Source organism: Nicotiana tomentosiformis, chromosome 1 (genome assembly GCF_000390325.3).
Source record: "Nicotiana tomentosiformis chromosome 1, ASM39032v3, whole genome shotgun sequence".
In the NCBI taxonomy this organism is placed as follows: domain Eukaryota; kingdom Viridiplantae; phylum Streptophyta; class Magnoliopsida; order Solanales; family Solanaceae; genus Nicotiana; species Nicotiana tomentosiformis.
The window spans coordinates 130,047,745-130,066,552 of record NC_090812.1 but is presented as its reverse complement, the minus strand read 5'-3'; the positions used below and the strand labels follow the sequence as shown (position 1 = coordinate 130,066,552).

The 18,808-nt window shown below is 40.1% G+C and overlaps 1 protein-coding gene across 4 annotated transcripts in view; it reads left to right on the top strand.

Annotated features, from left to right (window-relative positions):
- LOC104087051 (ABC transporter C family member 12-like) overlaps positions 1–18,808 on the top strand; it is a 71,942-nt gene that overhangs the window by 40,197 nt on the left and 12,937 nt on the right. For 3 of the 4 annotated variants that reach the window (XM_070191490.1, XM_070191486.1, XM_070191491.1), the window contains 8 exons: positions 3,549–3,689; positions 6,102–6,302; positions 6,458–6,556; positions 6,671–6,823; positions 10,325–10,704; positions 16,601–16,781; positions 17,160–17,483; positions 17,921–18,674. In XM_070191490.1, the coding sequence (XP_070047591.1) occupies positions 3,549–3,689; positions 6,102–6,302; positions 6,458–6,556; positions 6,671–6,823; positions 10,325–10,704; positions 16,601–16,781; positions 17,160–17,483; positions 17,921–18,674 (2,233 nt within the window). The remainder of the gene's footprint in view (positions 1–3,548; positions 3,690–6,101; positions 6,303–6,457; positions 6,557–6,670; positions 6,824–10,324; positions 10,705–16,600; positions 16,782–17,159; positions 17,484–17,920; positions 18,675–18,808) is intronic. The other variant, XM_070191487.1, reaches the window with a different exon arrangement.

Here is an 18,808-nt window from a genome sequence, read left to right as displayed (position 1 = left end):
GCCACCCTGCTAAAATCAATAACCATGCGCAATTCGACATCAAGTATCCAAAGTACATTACCATAACCACGGAGAAGCAAACGACACCATGCCACATAAAACCCGAAAGAACATAACTAATACGTTATCAACCAAGCAATATCCAATACTATTCTCGCTCAAATTCCGCTATAAGGCCACAATAGAACCGCACCATATGTGCATATAACCACGAATCACAACTCCTCGTAGCATAGAAAAGTAACTCATAGATCATTTCAGAACACGAATAAACTTCACATCAACCGAAGGGCACATCCTTCAACAATAGCAGTATGGAGCCAATCAATCCGGCTTGGTGTAGAATACACATCCTAATTGGGCGTACCAATGGGCCCCTAAATCAACTATGGTCAGCCACCAATAGATAAACAACCTCCGAAAGTCCACAATGACGGAATCATAATACCTTCTATCATCTGGCTAGCTCCGGCCACAACTTCACCGTCCACAACCATGAAACAATCTACTCCTGAGAACTCCCAATCTCCAATTCCATAGAACACATGAATCACCATATTTGATTCCACCTCCACCGCCCGAATGCCTAACACCTCTCTCATACACAATCATCCCACGAGAAATACTTAAAATTCTTCAGTGCCACCTTGCAAAAATTTGAATATCAACAGTCGATCAACCAGGAGAGTGCCGCAATACCAGCAAAGTACCCATAAATCAAAACACACTGCCCCTTCTGAAATGTATACTCTCATCAAGCTATACCAGATAGTAATATTATTTACCTAGTCATCGGAAACCGTTCATGCTGCCTAAGAATTTATGTCCTTCCCTTCAAAACTGAACTGTGACCTTGTACATGTAAATCCTATTCCCGCACAACATACCACATCTATTATGCCATCGTGTGACAAGCATAAGAATTCCATTATCAACTCTGAGTCACTAGCAAATTACATACCTTATTAGTCAGAAACCTCTTTCTTGCTTCTTTCAAGGAGGAAATCATAACACACAACACGTTCCGTACATCGGTAGAAAATATCTGGTTCAAACCATGGTAGAACCCATCCTGAACACTTTGAAATCCATTCGCACATAACCAAGCTATCTGAACTGAATTCCTCTAACTCCACCAAGTCACACAGGTTGCCAAATTCGAGAGCATTGCCACGAAACACCTGTAGATACTAGCCACATCATAAGTACCCAAAGAACCGATCATACCCATTACTATGCTAACCCAACCTACTACCAAGCTGTCCTATTTCTCCAAGTTCTTTCTAAATTGCCTTCAAATTGCTACTTTTTCCTTGTTAGAACACTACTATCCTTAACTAAAACTTACCCCACGAACTCTAGCATAGAATCACGCCGCCCTAAGGCTTATAAGCCGCCGAATTCCCTTTTTATGTATTCCAAAGGTTCCACAACCAAAAATGCCTACTCCGAAGTGACTTTATGTGAACCTAAAACTGTTTCCTTCACCTTCTTGATACTGAAATGCATAATTCACAATGATATAAGATGCCACGAGTCTCAACACCGTTCAATGCAACTCACAGTTTTCTAGCCATATTTATAAATCTTGAATCCATTGTAACCATTCTCGAATTAACCGACCAAACGGACCAAAACGACCTGTGCCCCATTAGCACACCAACACCCAAGGGAATAAAGAGTAACCCACACTTCTACGCAACCGAGCAAATTCCCGCTCCATGTACACTACATTCTCTGTGAATAACCATTCAATTATTTTATGGTCCTCCTATAACCATAGAGTGTAATACAACTTGTGTCCAGATATTCCTTTACCCGAGTCATCCTCGACCTCGACCTCGACCTCGACCTCTGCAAGTCATAACTGATTCATCGGTATACCCCGAACCGAAACTAATACGACCCATAACCGTGCAATCAACTCTTTGATAGCAGACTCCCCCACTTAGCCTTAAGCTGCAATTATATAAAATTAGAACCCGTAAGGATTTCTCCTTCTCAATTACCAAGGTCTCGCACGTTAACCTGCCAGACTTCTCGAAGTCTTTTATTAAGCCTTTCATGAACATTCTGAATCTCCAGCCAAAATCACACACGCGGCCTCCTACCGGGTAGCAAGTAATATTCCTCGCAAAGCTTCATCAACATCACGCCTCCGCTAGCTGCACACAGGAGATAACCCACATGTGGAATTCCTTACCGACATCTTCCAATGACACTGCACTGAGTGCAACGACCACTAAATCCGTAAATTCTCCTGAGTTCATGCTCGCCCACCATTTGTATAAGTCTGCACTTTCCCTATTGACATCAACTGTACGTCAACACTACCTTCCGAACTCAAGTCATATTGCACCTGACACGATAATCAGATCTTCACGCCTCTATTCATTTCAAACACACTCCTTTCTGCCATATTCAATTTTCCTTTGTACACTAATCATCACTCCAAATAGAGTCTGCAGGCCGATTCACATACGCAGACCTTACCCCTACCTTATGAAGATAGATAGGTTGTATCTGTTAAACCTTCGACTCAAAGAACAGTGAAACTAAAGCACAAACAATGTAACACCCGAAACTTTAGACAGAGTCCCACATCGGCAAAAACACAAGAGGGATGCTGGGTATATAAGTTAACAAGCCTTATAACCCTAGTGACGCGTTTTAAACCCGTGAGGGCCTAGGCCCAGAGCGGACAATATCACTAACGGGCTTGGCTGTTACAAACAATTGTGACAACAAGGTAGCAGGGTAATGAAAGCGAATAACACAGCATGTACGAATACGAAACAGGAATAAGAAAACACAACAATAGAACTAGTAATACAGGCAAGCCTAGGAGAGACTCACGACTATCTGTCAACCTTCCACCCTAATACCCATCCTCCACATCTTCCTATCGAGGGTCATGTCCTCGGTAAGCTGAAGCAGTGAAATGTCCTTCCTAATCACCTCATCCCAGTACTTCTTAGGCCTACCCCTACCCTTCCTCAGACCCGCCATGGTTAACCTCTCACACCTCCTAACCGGGCAGCTATATCTCGCCTCTTCAGTTGTCCGAACCATCTCAACCTTGATTCTCGCAAGTTGTCCTCTACAGGGGCTACTCCCACCATGTCCCTAATAACTTCGTTCCTAAGCTTGTCTTTTCTGGTATGTCCACACATCCATCTCAACATTTTCATTTCAGCTACTTTCATCTTCTGGACATGGGACTTCTTGACGGGCTAACACTCAGCCCCATACAACATAGTCGGCCTAACGACCACTCCGTAGAACTTGCCTTTAAGTCTAGGTGGCACATTTTTATCACACAAAACCCCAGATGCAAGCCTCCATTTCATCCACCCCGCTCCAATTCGGTGAGTAACATCCTCGTCAATCTCCCTGTTGCCTTGTATTACAGACCCAAGGTATTTGAAACTATCTCTCTTGGGGATGACTTGTGTATCAATTTTCACTTCTGCTTCGTGCGTCCCATCACTGAACTTACACTCCAAGTATTCACACACTTGATATTATTTCTTCTGTTTTACATACAGGTTGTAAATTCAAACGTATCATTGCAACGAATGGAGGAATTGTTCTTTGCTGAAGAGAGAATTCTCTTACCTAATCCACCACTTGAACCTTGTCTTCCTGCCATCTCAATCAGGGACGGATACTTTTCATGGGATTTTAAGGTCGACCTCTTCTTTATCTCTCTGTAATGCTGCACTAAGCTTTCGGACAAGTAGTCTTTTACTTATTACTTAACTGTGATTGCACTAGTTATAAGCAGCTAATTATCATCATTTGATTTTTCCTAACCAGAGTGTCTCTTGTAGCTCAAGACTATGCTGATCTAGAATATTGTGTTAATGCACAGAAGGACCTGGAAACTACTTGCTAGCATATCTCTAATGCTTTCTTTGAAATGCATTTCAATTGTATGCTTGTCGATGATTATTATAAAACTTTTAAAAATCATTAAATTATCAAGATCCTTGCCGTGCAGAATCTCTCTAGTGTAGCAAACGCGCGAGAATCCTATTAGTATAATTTGAAAAGCTTGATATCTATAATTCAATTGTTTGATTTAGAATACCGGAGCACTAAAAGTATGTGAATTTGAAAGATGTCCCCGAACCTTGATGGCTGGGAGAAGAGAAGGCATTCTTGATTTTTCTATGATCCATTTTCTCATTAGTTATTGCCTTTTACAATTTATGCAGTAAGATTTAAAAAAAAAAAAACACAGCACAAGTTCTTTTACGTAAACATTCTCAAATGTGTGTGAATAATGTGAAGAAATGTGTGAAACAAGATTAAGCAAGTTCATGGACAAGGGAACGGACATCGGTTGTTTTGATTATTTCTCATTTGATTGGATTCTAGGACAATCTTACTCTTCCAAATTAGATTTAGTCATTTGTTTCGACAGAGAAATATGTTTGCAGTTTGTTCCCTCGCTGGTAGTCTTGTTTGGAAGAGGGGTTTATAATTTCACCTAAACTTTCTGTTCTCGCACTGGTAATCTTGTTTGCTGGGGTTTTATAATTTCACCTAAATCCCTTTATGAACCAAATGAGCTCTGTGCATTTTTCTTAGGCAGAAACTCATGAACAAATCAATGGCATCTTGTGGGAAGAGCTTTGCCTATGCAAAAGGTTCCAGTCCTTTATTTCATCTTCCACCTCATTGCAATTTTCTAGACTTGCACTGAATAAGACTGAGGATGTAATTAGTCAATTAAGTATTCCTTGCATGAATTTTCTAGTTTTGGATTTCCAGCTAACATTCAGTGGATGAAATAAGAATTTTGTGCTGCTTGTTAGCTGTAAAATTGAAAAGTGACCAAATCCAACTAGGCATAGTTTTACAGCTGCTTGACAAATAAAAAAAATAAAAAAATAAAAAATAATATATATATATATATATATATATATATATATATATATATGTAAATTTCCTTAGAAAATGGAAGATACTCCATTACTGAAAGATAAAGAGTTTAGTCATTACAAACAAGGGAATGGATTGCATAATGGATCACATAGAGCTTGATCCTTATTGAAAGCATGTAAAACAAGAGGGGGAGGTGTGTCCCAGAACACTGCGTCTTCTGCTACTGAAGTGAGAGGAATCGAACTTCTTCCGTATCCAGCCAGCTTGTCAGCCACAGTATTGCCCTACCTGAATATGTGACATATCTCGTCCAGTCCCACAACATCAAGAAGAAAGTTGCTATCATTAACAAGTTGTGAGTAGCTAGTGGTTTCTGTAAGAAATGCATAATACCTGGGAATCTGTTTCCACTATTATAGGGAACGGATTTTTTGTGAAAGCAAGTTCCAATCCTACCAATAAAGCTAAAAGTGAGCAAATACAGAATTCAGCTATCAGTATCTCGAGTGCTCTTTCACATATTGTCACTCGGCCTTTCCTTCCGCATTTACAAGCGAATCTTTTTGTTTAGCCAATTTTATAGGGCATCTAAGTGATAAGAAGGTCAAATATATCCATAAAATGAGGAAAGATTGAAGTAACTCTGTGCTCTCTTGTGAGGTACAGAGAACTATATGAAGCTGGATTTAGATGCTGATACCTTACAATATGATAAATATTATTGCCTTGTGAAAGCTTGAATATGATTACTTACTAGGAAAACATTGTGTTGAAGACATAATTAAGTAATTAAAAGTATGCTCCCTCTGACAACCTAAGCTTTTAGATGAGATGGTCACACCATTCGACATGGTATTAGAGCCAGGCCCGTTCCAGTTCTTGTTTAATCCGATGTTGGGCCCCCATATTATGTTGTCTACGCTCCAATTAGCAGGCGTGCGGGGGTGTTAGTTGTCCCACATCCTTTGTGGGTTGGGCAATTGGACTCTTTATATGGTCTTGGTCAATCCTCAGCTCATGAGCTAGCTTTTGGGATTGAGTTAGGCCTAAGGTCTATTTCTTTTATCACATTGATCTGAATTCCTCAAATAGAGCCTTTTCATTCACACTGAGATTTTCAGTTCCCTTGATAACTGTCATGAAGTTGGAGTTCTTTATTTTTCTTTTTACCATTTTTATACATTCAATTTTAACATCCTACTTTACAGCCTGAGCGTCCCACTTTGTCAAATATTAATTTGGATATACCAGTTGGTGAGCTAGTTGCAATTGTGGGTGGGACTGGAGAAGGAAAGACATCTCTGATTTCAGCAATTCTTGGGGAGCTTCCTCCCTTAGGCAATGCAAGTGTCACTACCAGAGGAACTATTGCATATGTTCCTCAAGTTTCTTGGATCTTCAATGCAACTGTGAGCTTCAATTCATCCAAATTCCTTGTTATGCCTGTAAAACACTGTTTACCTGAACATGCTATTCAAACAATCTTTATATATTTTTTGGATATAAATCGTGTTTGTGTATGTATATGAAAGAATGCAGTTACTTTTACCTTACTGGTTTTCAGGTACGTGGAAATATATTATTTGGTTCCAACTTTGAACCAACAAGATATTCGAAGGCAATAGATGTCAGTGCATTGGACCATGATCTGGAGTTACTTCCAGTTAAGTACATTGATGGTAGTATGTTTGTGTCAATATATCTTTTTGTTGTGTGTAATTCTCTATTAGTAGTAAGTCTAGATGAAATGACATGTGCGCATATCTAAAACATTCAGGGTCGAGACCTTACAGAAATCGGCGAAAGAGGGGTGAATATTAGCGGAGGACAAAGACAAAGAGTGTCAATGGCTAGGGCTGTCTACAAAAATTCCGATGTCTATATTTTTGATGATCCCCTAAGTGCTCTTGATGCACATGTGGGCCAGCAGGTAATTATCTTGTATTAATGACTGTGCAACACCATTTTGGAAACGGAAAGGAGATCTCAACACACGGTTTCCGTATAAATGTAGTTATTGTCATTATCCTCTTCTGTTAGCTGAATGATTTTTTTCTCATTTGAGCATATTAACCATGCCATTCTCTGGGCTTTGTCCAATTACTAAGCACTTAATTGGTCCATATTGATCAACAGATATAGGATGAGGATTTGGAAGCAAAAGAGGAAAATAAGAAAATGGGTGGAAATGATGACATAGTGCATAGCCATCTGAGTTTGCGAAGTTCATAAAAGGTTTTGAATGTTAGACGTAACAAAAAAACCATTTTTGTTGGCATGATACACACTTGTAGTGAACGCTTTGGAAAGATTATAAATTGCTTAGACAGGGCATGCAACTCAAGGATGTTACTGAAGTATTACTAGCACTGCCCTAGCATAGTGTTATTGACATTACCAAGATACGATACTTACTAGGTACTATTCTGTGTATGCATCATCAACACTGGTATTACTGCATCATCTTATCTACTAGCTAGTACATCTTTGTGACTCACCAGACTACACCCTCTACTCAACTCAAAACGAATGTCACTGCATTATCTGAGAAAACCTTCCTGTCAATTTCCAATTTTTCTTTTCCACCACCCAAGGATTTTTTTTTTTTTTTTTTTAATTGAGACAAGGAAAGTGTATTATAAATTTAGCACCAAGAAGGTGCTGTAAAAAGTATTTACAAACTACCAGAAGTGCATCCCTTCTATTCTTAAAGGGATTCTATAAGTTCTATCACTGCTTCAACATCATTAACATAACTCTGTTTAAACCAAAAACAAAGCAAAAGTAAAAAGTTCATTTTGATCATCTCGATGGGTTCTCCTTTGTCTTCAAAGCATCTAGCGTTTCTCTCCCTTCATTCTGTCCACCATATACAACAACAACAAGCCCAGTAATTTCCCACAAGTGGGGTCTGGAGAGGGTAAGATGTACGCAGCCTTACCCCTACCGTGGAAGGGCAAAGAGGTTGTTTCCGATAGACCCTCGACCGGAGAACGGATGAAAATTTTTTTTCTAAAAAAATCGTGGTGTCAACAAGTAGGAATAACAACAAGATAAAAAAGACCGAAGTCGAGAAAGCAGTTAAACTCTAGGTAGTAAAAGCCAATGAATAGAAGGATATCATACTAACACTAATGCTAGCGAACTGAGTAAAACAAAGAGAAACGCTCGACTACCTACTAGCCTTCTACCCTACACTTCGACCTCCACACCCTCCTATCTAGGGCCATGTCCCGTCTAATAACCTCTTCCCAAGACTTCTTAGGCCTACCTCTACCCCTCCTAATACCCACTGAGGCTAACCTCTCGCACCTTCTAACTGGGGCTTCTATACATCTCCTCTTAACATGGCTGAACCATCTCAACCTCGCTTCCCGCATCTTATCCTGCACAGGAACTACTCTCACCTTATCCTGAATAACTTCATTCCTAATCTTATCCAACCTGGTATGCCCACACATCCACCTTAACATCCTCATCTCAGCTACTTTTATCTTTTGAACATGAGGATTCTTAATAGGCCAGCACTCTGCTCCATACAGCATAGTCGGTCTAACTACAATCTCGTAGAACTTGCCTTTAAGTCTCAGCGGCACATTCTTATCACACAAGACACCAGAAACGAGCCTCTACTTCATCCATCCTGCTCTGATACGGTGCGTGACATCCTCATCAATCTCCCCGTTACCTTGTATTATAGATCCAAGGTACTTGAAACTACCTCTCTTGGGGATGACTTGTGTATCAAGCCTCACCTCCATATCAGCTTCCTGGGTAACGTTGTTGAACTTACACTCCAAGTATTTCATCTTGGTCCTGCTCAACTTGAAACCCTTAGACTCAAGGGTCTACCTCCAGACCTCCAGTCTCTCGTTAACACCAACCCGCGTCTCGTCAATAAGAACAATGTCATCAGCAAATAACATACACCATGACACCTTTCCTTGAATGTGTCGCGTCAATGCGTCAATCGCCATGGAAAATAGAAATGGGCTAAGAGCTGATCCCTGGTGCAACCCCATCACAACCGGAAAGTGTTCGGAGTCTCCTCCCCGCTGTCCTAACCTGAGTCTTGGCTCCATCATACATGTCCTTAATCACCCTAATATAGGTTACTGGGACCCATTTACCCTCCAAACATCTCCAAAGCACCTCTCTCGGGACTTTATCATAAGCTTTTTCTAGGTCAATGAACACCATATGCAAATCCTTTGCCTGTTTGAGCGCCAGTTCTAGCGTAAATTTCCTTAGATTATAGTCTGGAATAGTCTGCCACCATTTCTTTTGCTTGGAGTTCCTTCCTCCAGTCCAGCACTTCAATAACTCACATGGCTGTCTTAGCATAATCCATTTAAGTCCTACCATATTGAGAAAAACTGCCAAACTTGATCAGTAATGCGAAGTGTAGAAATAGGTGATTAAACTCTCTAGCTTGTCTCTATAAAGATAGCATTTAGAGCACAGCTGAAAACCTCTTCTTTGAATATTTATTATTTTCTGTGTTAAACAAACATTTCGAGCAACCAACCAAGTGAAAGAAGCCACCTGGTAAAGAGCATTTGTTTTCCATATTTGTTTGCATGCCAAAAAATATCTTGCATTCTACCATAACCCAACTGTGAATAACAAGAGTTTACTGTAAAGATTCCTTTGCTTTGGGCATTCCGTATGAGCTTGTCCGGATTCTGTACCAATCCATGAAAAGATTCCCATGTACCCAAAAATTTCAGCTAGTCTTTCCAATTCCAATCATTCAAATGTCTTCTGAAATTGAAATTCCAACCATCTTGTTTTCTGTTAGTAGCCAAAGTGGAATCAGGTAGTAATGCAAGTCTAAATAAATCTGGAAACTGATCTTTCAATGGTCCATGTCCAATCCAATTTTCCCAAAAGGTGATCCTTCTTCCATCTTCCACCTTAAACCCAATGTTACTTGAACATTTTTGCCATAGAGTTCTGATGCTTTCCACAAACCAGACCCATAGGGAATGGTCACAACTTTAGTAGTCCAACACCCTTGCAACCCAAATTTTTCACTGATAACTAACTGCTTTCCAAAGTGCCTATTCTTCTGAGGGAAACCTCAATAGGCATTTCATCAGTAAACTGTGATTGTGCTGCCTTAAGTTTCTAATCCCAAGGCCCGCTTCCTTCTTGATTATTTTTAATGTGCTCCTCTTGACCAAGTGAAATGTTCTTCTTTCAGTATTTCCCTGCCAAAGAAAAATCCATGGGTGGTGTTCTTCTTCCACACCCATGGATTTTTCCAAATTGACTATCCTTTTTTCCCCTATATACAGGACTAATTTGCAGTAACTTGATTGCTTAGTAGAATTCACTGGTTGCAATTATTCCATCCTTCTCTTTGCAGTTTGAAAGCATACGCTAGACGCAATTTGTATCTAACTTGCTGTACAATGGGGTCTTTCAGGTTTTTAAGAAATGTATAAAGGAAGAATTGCAAGGAAAGACTAGGGTGCTTGTGACAAATCAGCTGCATTTTCTACCTCAGGTGGATCGGATCATTTTGGTCTCTGAAGGAATGGTGAAAGAGGATGGGAGTTTCGAGGATCTCTCCAAAAATGGCGCACTTTTTCGAAAGCTAATGGAAAATGCTGGGAAAATGGAAAGTTATGGTGTTGAAACTGACGACCCAAACTTTGACTATGAGAGTTCACAATCTTCTTTAAACATAGGGCATGAGCTCCAAAAGAATGAAACCTCCGTAACCAAAAGGAGAGCTGGTAAATCTGTTCTTATCAGGCAGGAAGAGCGGGAAACTGGTATTATCAACTGGAATGTCTTGATGAGGTAATATTCAAAGTATATGCTTCGAGAAATTTACCCTTGTTATTTTTAATCAAGTCATTCATGCATGAATATACTGGTCATTCCACAAGTTAAGAGTCCTATTAACTTTTGCAGAACTTAACAAGAAAAATTTACTACACTTATAAAATACTTGTTCACATATCTATAGAAGAATTCTAGGCACAAAATTTTCTCACGCATCCCCTACGTTGTTCTCTTGCTTCTCCTATGATATGTAGATACTGGTGGGGAGAAAATTTTATTTTCTTGTGGTGCAATCGCTTCTAACATCTAGGAAAAGAATATTGCATTTCATTTCTAGTGGTTTACTTTCTTGTTGGTTTTGTCAGTGCTCCGCATAAGCAAACACCACCTTAAGGCTAGGCAATTCATATCTAACAGAACTGTGAGAAAGCACGGGAGAAAATATATTATTGATATTAGATACTCAATACAATACAAGAGGTCCTTATTTATAGCTATACTCTACAAGGACATATTACTCCTATTTCAATGTGGGACAAGACTACATTATGTACATATCTGTAAACTACCACTCCCCCTCAAGCCGGTGCATACAAATCATATGTACCGAGCTTGTTACATATATAACCAATACGAGAACCAGTGAGAGACTTGGTGAAAATATCTGCAAGCTGATCATTCGACCTCACAAACTTTGTAGCAATCTCTCCTGAAAGTATCTTTTCTCTGACGAAGTGACAATCAATCTCAATGTGTTTAGTTCTCTCATGGAACACCGGATTTGATGCTATATGAAAGGCAACTTGATTATCACACACAAGTTCCATCAGACTGATTTCACCAAATTTCAACTCCTTGAGTAGTTGTTTGGTCCAGACTAGCTCACATGTTGCCATAGCCATTGTTCGATATTCTGCTTCTGCACTAGACCGAGCAACTACATTCTGTTTCTTGCTCTTCCAAGACACCAAATTTTCTCCTACTAAAACACAATATCCAGACGTAGAACGTCTATCAGAAGGTGATCCTGCCCAATCAGCATCTGAGTATCCAACGATCTGCTCATGACCTCGATCCTCAAACAGTAACTATGAGATAATTTAACGGACAACTGCATCCCAATGACTATCACAGGGAGAATTCATAAACTGATTTACAACACTCACAGGATAAGAAATGTCATGTCTAGTCACTATGAGATAATTTAATTTACCAACCAGCCACATATAGCTTGCAGGATCGCTAAGCGGCTCCCCCTGTCCTGGCAGAAGTTTAGAATTCGGATCCATCGGAGTGTCAACAAGTCTGCAACCTATCATCCCTGTCTCCTCAAGAATGTCTAAAGCATATTTTCTTTGAGAAATAACAATACTTGAGCTAGACTGAGCAACCTCAATACCTAGAAAGTACTTCAATCTGCCTAGATCCTTAGTTTGGAAGTGCTGGAAGAGATGCTGCTTGAGATTGGTAATACCATCCTGATCATTGCCAGTAATAACAATATCATCAACATAGACTACTAGATAAATACAGAGACTTGAAGCAGATTGCCGATAAAACACAGAGTGATCAGCTTTACTACGAGTCATGGCAAACATCTGGATAACCGTGATGAACTTACCAAACCAGGCTCGAGGAGACTACTTTAGACCATAAAGTGACCGACGCAAGCGACATACAAGGTCACGAGACTCCCCATGAGCAACAAAACCAAGTGGTTGCTCAATATAAATCTCATCCTCAAGATCACCGTGAAGAAAGGCATTCTTAATGTCCAGCTAATAGAGAGGCCAATGACGAACAACAACCATGGATAGAAAAAGGCGGACTGATGCGACTTTAGCCACGGGAGAGAAGGTATCACTGTAATCGAGCCCAAATATCTGAGTATATCCTTTGGCAACAAGACGGGCCTTAAGTCGATCAATCTGTCCATCGGGACCAACTTTGACTGCATAAACCCAACGACAACCAACAGTAGATTTACCTGAGGGAAGAGGAACAAGCTCCCAAGTACCACTTGTATGTAAAGCAGACATCTCGTCACTCATAGCCTGTCGCCATCCTGGATGAGACAACGCTTCACCTGTAGACTTAGGGATGGAAACCGAGGACAAAGAAGATATAAAAGCATAATGGGGAGATGACACACGATAATAACTTAAACCGACATAATGGGGATTAGGATTAAGTGTGGTCCGTATACCTTTCCGAAGTGCAATCAGTGTACTAGGAAGAGACAAGTCCGAAGTAGGAGCAGGGTCAGGTGCAGGACGAGAACCAGTTGGGCCTGATGTAGGGCGTGGACGACGATGATAAGTCAAGAGTGGTGTTCCTGTGGCTGGGGAACTAGGGGGAACAACACTAGACTCCTCAACGGTTGGTATGGATGAAACCTCTGTGGTCGAAGGTGGAGGAGGAGCTATAGTAAACTCCTCAAAGGTCGGTATAGGTAAGACCTCAGATATATCATGGTGGTCAGCAGAGGTAAAGAAAGGTTTAGACTCAAAAAATGTGACGTCAGCTGACATAATGTACCTACGAAGATCAGGGGAATAACATCGATATCCCTTCTGAACACGAGAATAACCAAGGAAGACACACTTGAGAGCATGAGGAGCTAACTTATCTTTCCTAGGGGCTAAGTTATGAACAAAACACGTGCTCCCGAAAATACGAGGTGGAAGAGAGTATAAGGGTGACTGGGGAAACAATACTGAATGCGAAATCTGATCCTTGATGGGAGATGAAGGCATCCGATTAATCAAATAACAAGCTGTGAGAACTGCATCGCCCCTAAAGCGCAACGAAACACGAGATTCAATTAGAAGTGTGCGAGAAGTCTCAATAAGGTGCCTATTCTTTCTCTCTGCAACCCCATTTTGCTGAGGGGTATAAGGACAAGATGTCTGATGAATAATTCCTTGAGAAGTTATAAACTGCTGAAACTGAGAAGATAAATATTCTAAGGCATTATCACTGCGAACAATGCGAATAGAAACACCAAATTGGTTTTTGATTTCAGCACAGAAACTCTGGAATATAGAAAATATCTCAGAACAATCTTTCATTAAGAAAAACCAAGTACATCTTGAATAATCATCAATAAACTAACAAAATAACGAAATCCCAAGGTTGAGCTGACTCTACTAGGACCCCATATATCATAACGAATTAAGGAGAAAACAAACTCTGCATTACTCTCAACACTACGCGGAAAGGAGGCTCGGGTATATTTCCCAAGCTGACACGACTCACAATCTAATGTAGACAAACTAGATAAACTAGGCACCATCTTCTGAAGTTTGGATAAACTCGGATGTCCTAAACGTCTGTGGATTAGGTCTGGAGGATCTGTAACTAGACATGTTGTGGAAGGACTGAGTGAGTTAAGGTAGTAAAGGCCTTCTGATTCACGTCATGTACCAATTGTCTGTCCCGTACTGCGGTCCTGCATAATAAAAGAATCGTCAATAAAATATATACCACAATGGAGGGCACGAGTCAAACGACTAACAGATGCAAGACTAAAAGGACAGCCAGGGACATAAAGAACGGAATCTAGGGTGATAGAAGACAAGGGATTAGCTTATCTAACTCCTTTTGCCTTAGTTTGACATCCATTGGCTAAAGTAACAGTGGGAAGAGATTGTAAATATACAATATTCGACAAAAGTGATATATTACCAGATATGTGATCAGAAGCGCCTGAGTCCATGACCCATGGTCCAAGAGTACTAGACTGGGAAACACAAGCAAAAGAATTACCAGCAATAGAAGTATCAGTCTAAGCAACCGAAGCTACTTGTGGAGATGTTTGCTTACTTGCTCAATACTGAAGGAGCTTATTATATTCTTCTTAGATAAAGAAAATCCCTAGTTACCTGTAGTCTCGGTCTGAGCAATGTAAACATTTTTGGGTGGACGACCAGGTAAGGAATAGCACATTTCACGAGTGTGTCCAAGTTTGTGACAATAAGAACACTTGGGTCTAGATCTTCCAAAACGACCTCCTCCTCGTCTATTCTCCATAGTTTGAGATGCCCGAACATCCACTGTCTGGGATGCAAGAACAGAGGAATCAAGTAACTGTGATGAGATCACTGGGTGACTTGGTGCACACATGGCGGAGTAATCGAGAGAATAATTCATCAACTGTGGGGACAGTCGGACTAGCCAAAATCTGGTCGCGTACTGAATCAAGATCATTAGGAAGTCCAGCGAGGGTAAGAACTAGAAACATCTTCTGTTGCTGCTCTTGTTGTTTTTCAACACTAGCAGAAACTGACATCAACTTCTCAAATTCTTCCATGACTGCCTGTACTTGACCCAAGTAAGTAGACATATCTAATTCCTGCTTCTTTAAGTTTGTCATCCACGATATCATATCATAGAAGCGAGATATGTCATTAGTGTATAAGGTACGAGCCTTTGCCCAAACCAAATAACATGTCTGGAATGGACGAAACAAGGGCATCAACTTGGAATCAATAGATCGCCACAAGATGCTACATAACTGAGCATCGATCTTTGCCCAAAGTGCTATCGCCTTTTCATCTCCTTCGCTAGACTGTTTGATTAGATGATCTTGAACACCTTGACCTTTACACCACAACTCGACAGATGAAGCCCAAGCTAAGTAGTTTGAACTTCCCATTAAAGGTTCCGAGGTAATCATAACACTAGAGCTTCCAGAACTCATGTTTCTAGACCCAAAAACATCAAATCCCAAAGACATCGTTGCAAATTATTACCAAATAAGAGAAAGAATCAACTGTAATCCACTTAAACGGAGTAAGGAAACACTTAAACAAAATAAGGGAATATTGTAGTCGTCGGAATCTTACTGCAGCTGCCGGAAAAAACTCAAAGTGGTTGGAATGAAACGAAAACAATAAGGGTATGATCGGAATTACCAGGCGACCCAACTGTTTTGAAGGATTTTTTTCAAAAAATGGTCGGAAGTGGTCGTACGCGCCAGCGCGTGAGCTTCTGGTGGCGCGTGGGTACGCGTGAGGAGGCTGCTGCCGGAGATTTTCACTGGGGTTTGGTCGCCGGAAAATGACGACTCTTGTGGTAATGTTGGATTTTACGCAACACTGACGGAGACAAAGAAGACGCAAACAGCCTTGAAAAAAAAAGTTGCCGGAAAAAGACTTCCGGTGACTGATTTCTCTTCCCGGAGTCGCTGGAATTTATGCACAGCGATAAATCTCTTACGATTGCTCTGATACCATGTGAGAAAGCACGGGAGAAAATATATTATTGATATTAGATACTCAATACAATACAAGAGGTCCTTATTTATAGCTATACTCTACAAGGACATATTACTCCTATTCCAATGTGGGACAAGACTACATTATGTACATATCTGTAAACTAACAAGAACAATCAAATTGCATCCTTATTGGAACCTCATGCTCTGCCAAGGACAATAGTTCCACATTGATTAAATAAAAGTTCATAAAATGATTTATACAAATACTGTGCTACTCCAGACATTGCCTTAAAATTTTGAGTTGGATGCATAGATATTTTCTTGCGGCATTAGAGCCAAACATTGGCAAACCAGTTCGTTTTCCTTTTCTCTTTTACAAATATCAACATTCCTTTTCTTTTTTTTCAAATAGCAACCATATGTAACCTAAAATTCGAACAATACCATTCTACTTAGAACAAAGAGTCGAACATGACTATGTTTATAATGGATTTAAGGAAGTTTTCACCAAGTCACCCGTGTAAAGTTTATATTGCACTTGTTTAGATGATATAAGAGTAACGGATAAACTCTTCGATGATTCATTCATCATCATAGGCTCAAGAAAAGATTCTTATTTAACTATGTTTGTTTAATAGAAGCCCTTAGCTTATGGTTTCAAATGTGCGTTTCTTCAATTTTCCTTTTCAGGTATAAAGATGCTTTGGGAGGCTTGTGGGTTGTCCTGATACTGTTTGCTTGCTACACATTGACTGAAATCCTTCGAGCTCTGAGTAGCACCTGGCTAAGTGTCTGGACAAAAGCAAGCTCCTCAAAGAGCAATGGATCTGGATTCTATATTTTGGTCTATGCTTTTCTGTCATTCAGTCAGGTGTGAGTGCACTTCCACCTTTATTAATTGCAATCATTGGTGATCATCCTTAATTATTCAAGTTGCTGTGCTGCATCTACTTTCTTTTCCCTCTATTCCTTAACATCTAAAGATGGCCACCTAGCCCTATCTAAAGGAGAAATTTTCCTGCTACAGAATTTTTTTCAATAAGCATGAAGCCCAACAATATATTTGTGTATCAGGGAGCTCCTCCATTAGCTACAGTACATTAGCTGTATCTGTTAAAAAAGAAGACTAAAGATGAAAATAACAGAAATTTTTTGTAAATATTTCATTATGTTTCTTCAGAGGAGTGTTTAACTCCAAGTCCATGAATGTAAAATTAAACGAGGCTCATTCTGGATTCACTTTGTGTAGGTGATAGTAACACTGGCCAATTCCTTCTGGTTGATTATCTCAAGCCTAAATGCAGCTAAAAGGCTTCATGATTCCATGCTACATTCTATACTTCGAGCACCAATGGTATTCTTCCACACTAATCCATCTGGACGCATAATCAACAGATTTGCAAAGGATCTTGGTGATATTGATCGCAATGTTGCAAATATTGCTAATACATGTCTCAGCCAACTGTGGCAGCTTCTCTCAACCTTTGTTCTCATTGGAGTCGTCAGCACAATATCTCTGTGGGCCATAATGCCACTTCTAGTCCTATTTTATACAGCCTATTTGTATTATCAGGTTTGCTAAACTCCATATGTTTAGTTGCCCTTTATTTTTCTCTCTCCCTCTGCATATAGTTTTCTCTGCTTGTCTTGACCTCCATTTTGGTTTTACTTTCTGGAACTTTCAGAAACCCAACGAGGGCTGAAAGTTCCACCATTTAGAGAAGCAACACTTCCTATGAGTTCCTTAAGTTTTTAAATATCTGGCATCCTGTTTGAGTAATGTTTTGTTGAGTTTCCCACATTTAGGCTCCTTATATGGTCTTGGGCAATCCTCACCTCATGAGCAAACTCTTAGGTTTGAGTTAGGCCCAAGTTCCATTTCTTATCGTGGTATTAGAGCCAGATTCATCGCAATCATATGCACCATCCATGATAATCTATCAACTGTTGGTTTTACAATATTATATAATGAGGATCAGATGATACAATGCTATTATATATGTTTCACAGAATACATCCCGTGAAGTGAAACGTCTAGATTCCATTACCAGGTCCCCTGTGTATGCACAGTTTGGAGAAGCTATAAATGGTTTATCAACCATCCGTGCATATAAAGCACATGACCAGTTAGCTGCCACTAATGGGAAGTCTATGGACAACAATGTCAGATTCACTCTTGCCAACACAAGTACAAACCGCTGGCTGACCATAAGGCTTGAAACACTAGGAGGCATAATGATCTGGTTGACTGCAACATTTGCCGTTATACAGAATGGGAGAGCAGACGACAAGGTTGCGGTTGCTGGTGCTATGGGTCTGCTCCTAAGTTATTCTTTAAATATTACTACTTTACTCAGCAATACTCTGAGACAAGCAAGTAGAGCTGAAAATAGTTTTAATGCTGTTGAGCGTGTTGGCACATATATAGATTTGCCATCAGAGGCTCAAAATGTCATTAGCAGCCGGCCTCCTCCAGGCTGGCCATCATCAGGGTTCATCAAATTTGAAGATGTTGTCCTACGTTACAGACCTGGACTTCCTCCAGTCTTGCATGGTTTGTCATTTACAATTTCCTCAGGTCAGAAAGTTGGCATTGTTGGAAGAACTGGTGCTGGAAAATCGAGCATGCTTAATGCCTTATTTCGAATTGTGGAACTTGAAAGAGGGAGAATATTGATCGATGGTTGTGATGTTGCTACTATCGGACTGACAGATCTTCGAAGTGCTCTTAGTATCATACCCCAATCACCAGTTCTTTTCTCTGGTACATAACTCTCTTCAGTTGTTTCTGGTACTACTTCACTCTTCCGGACCGCACGATTGGCACGAGTTGAAAAGAATCTAATAAGCCCTTTTAATTGATGCATGCATACATCAATTTTGAATTTGTCTAGTCAA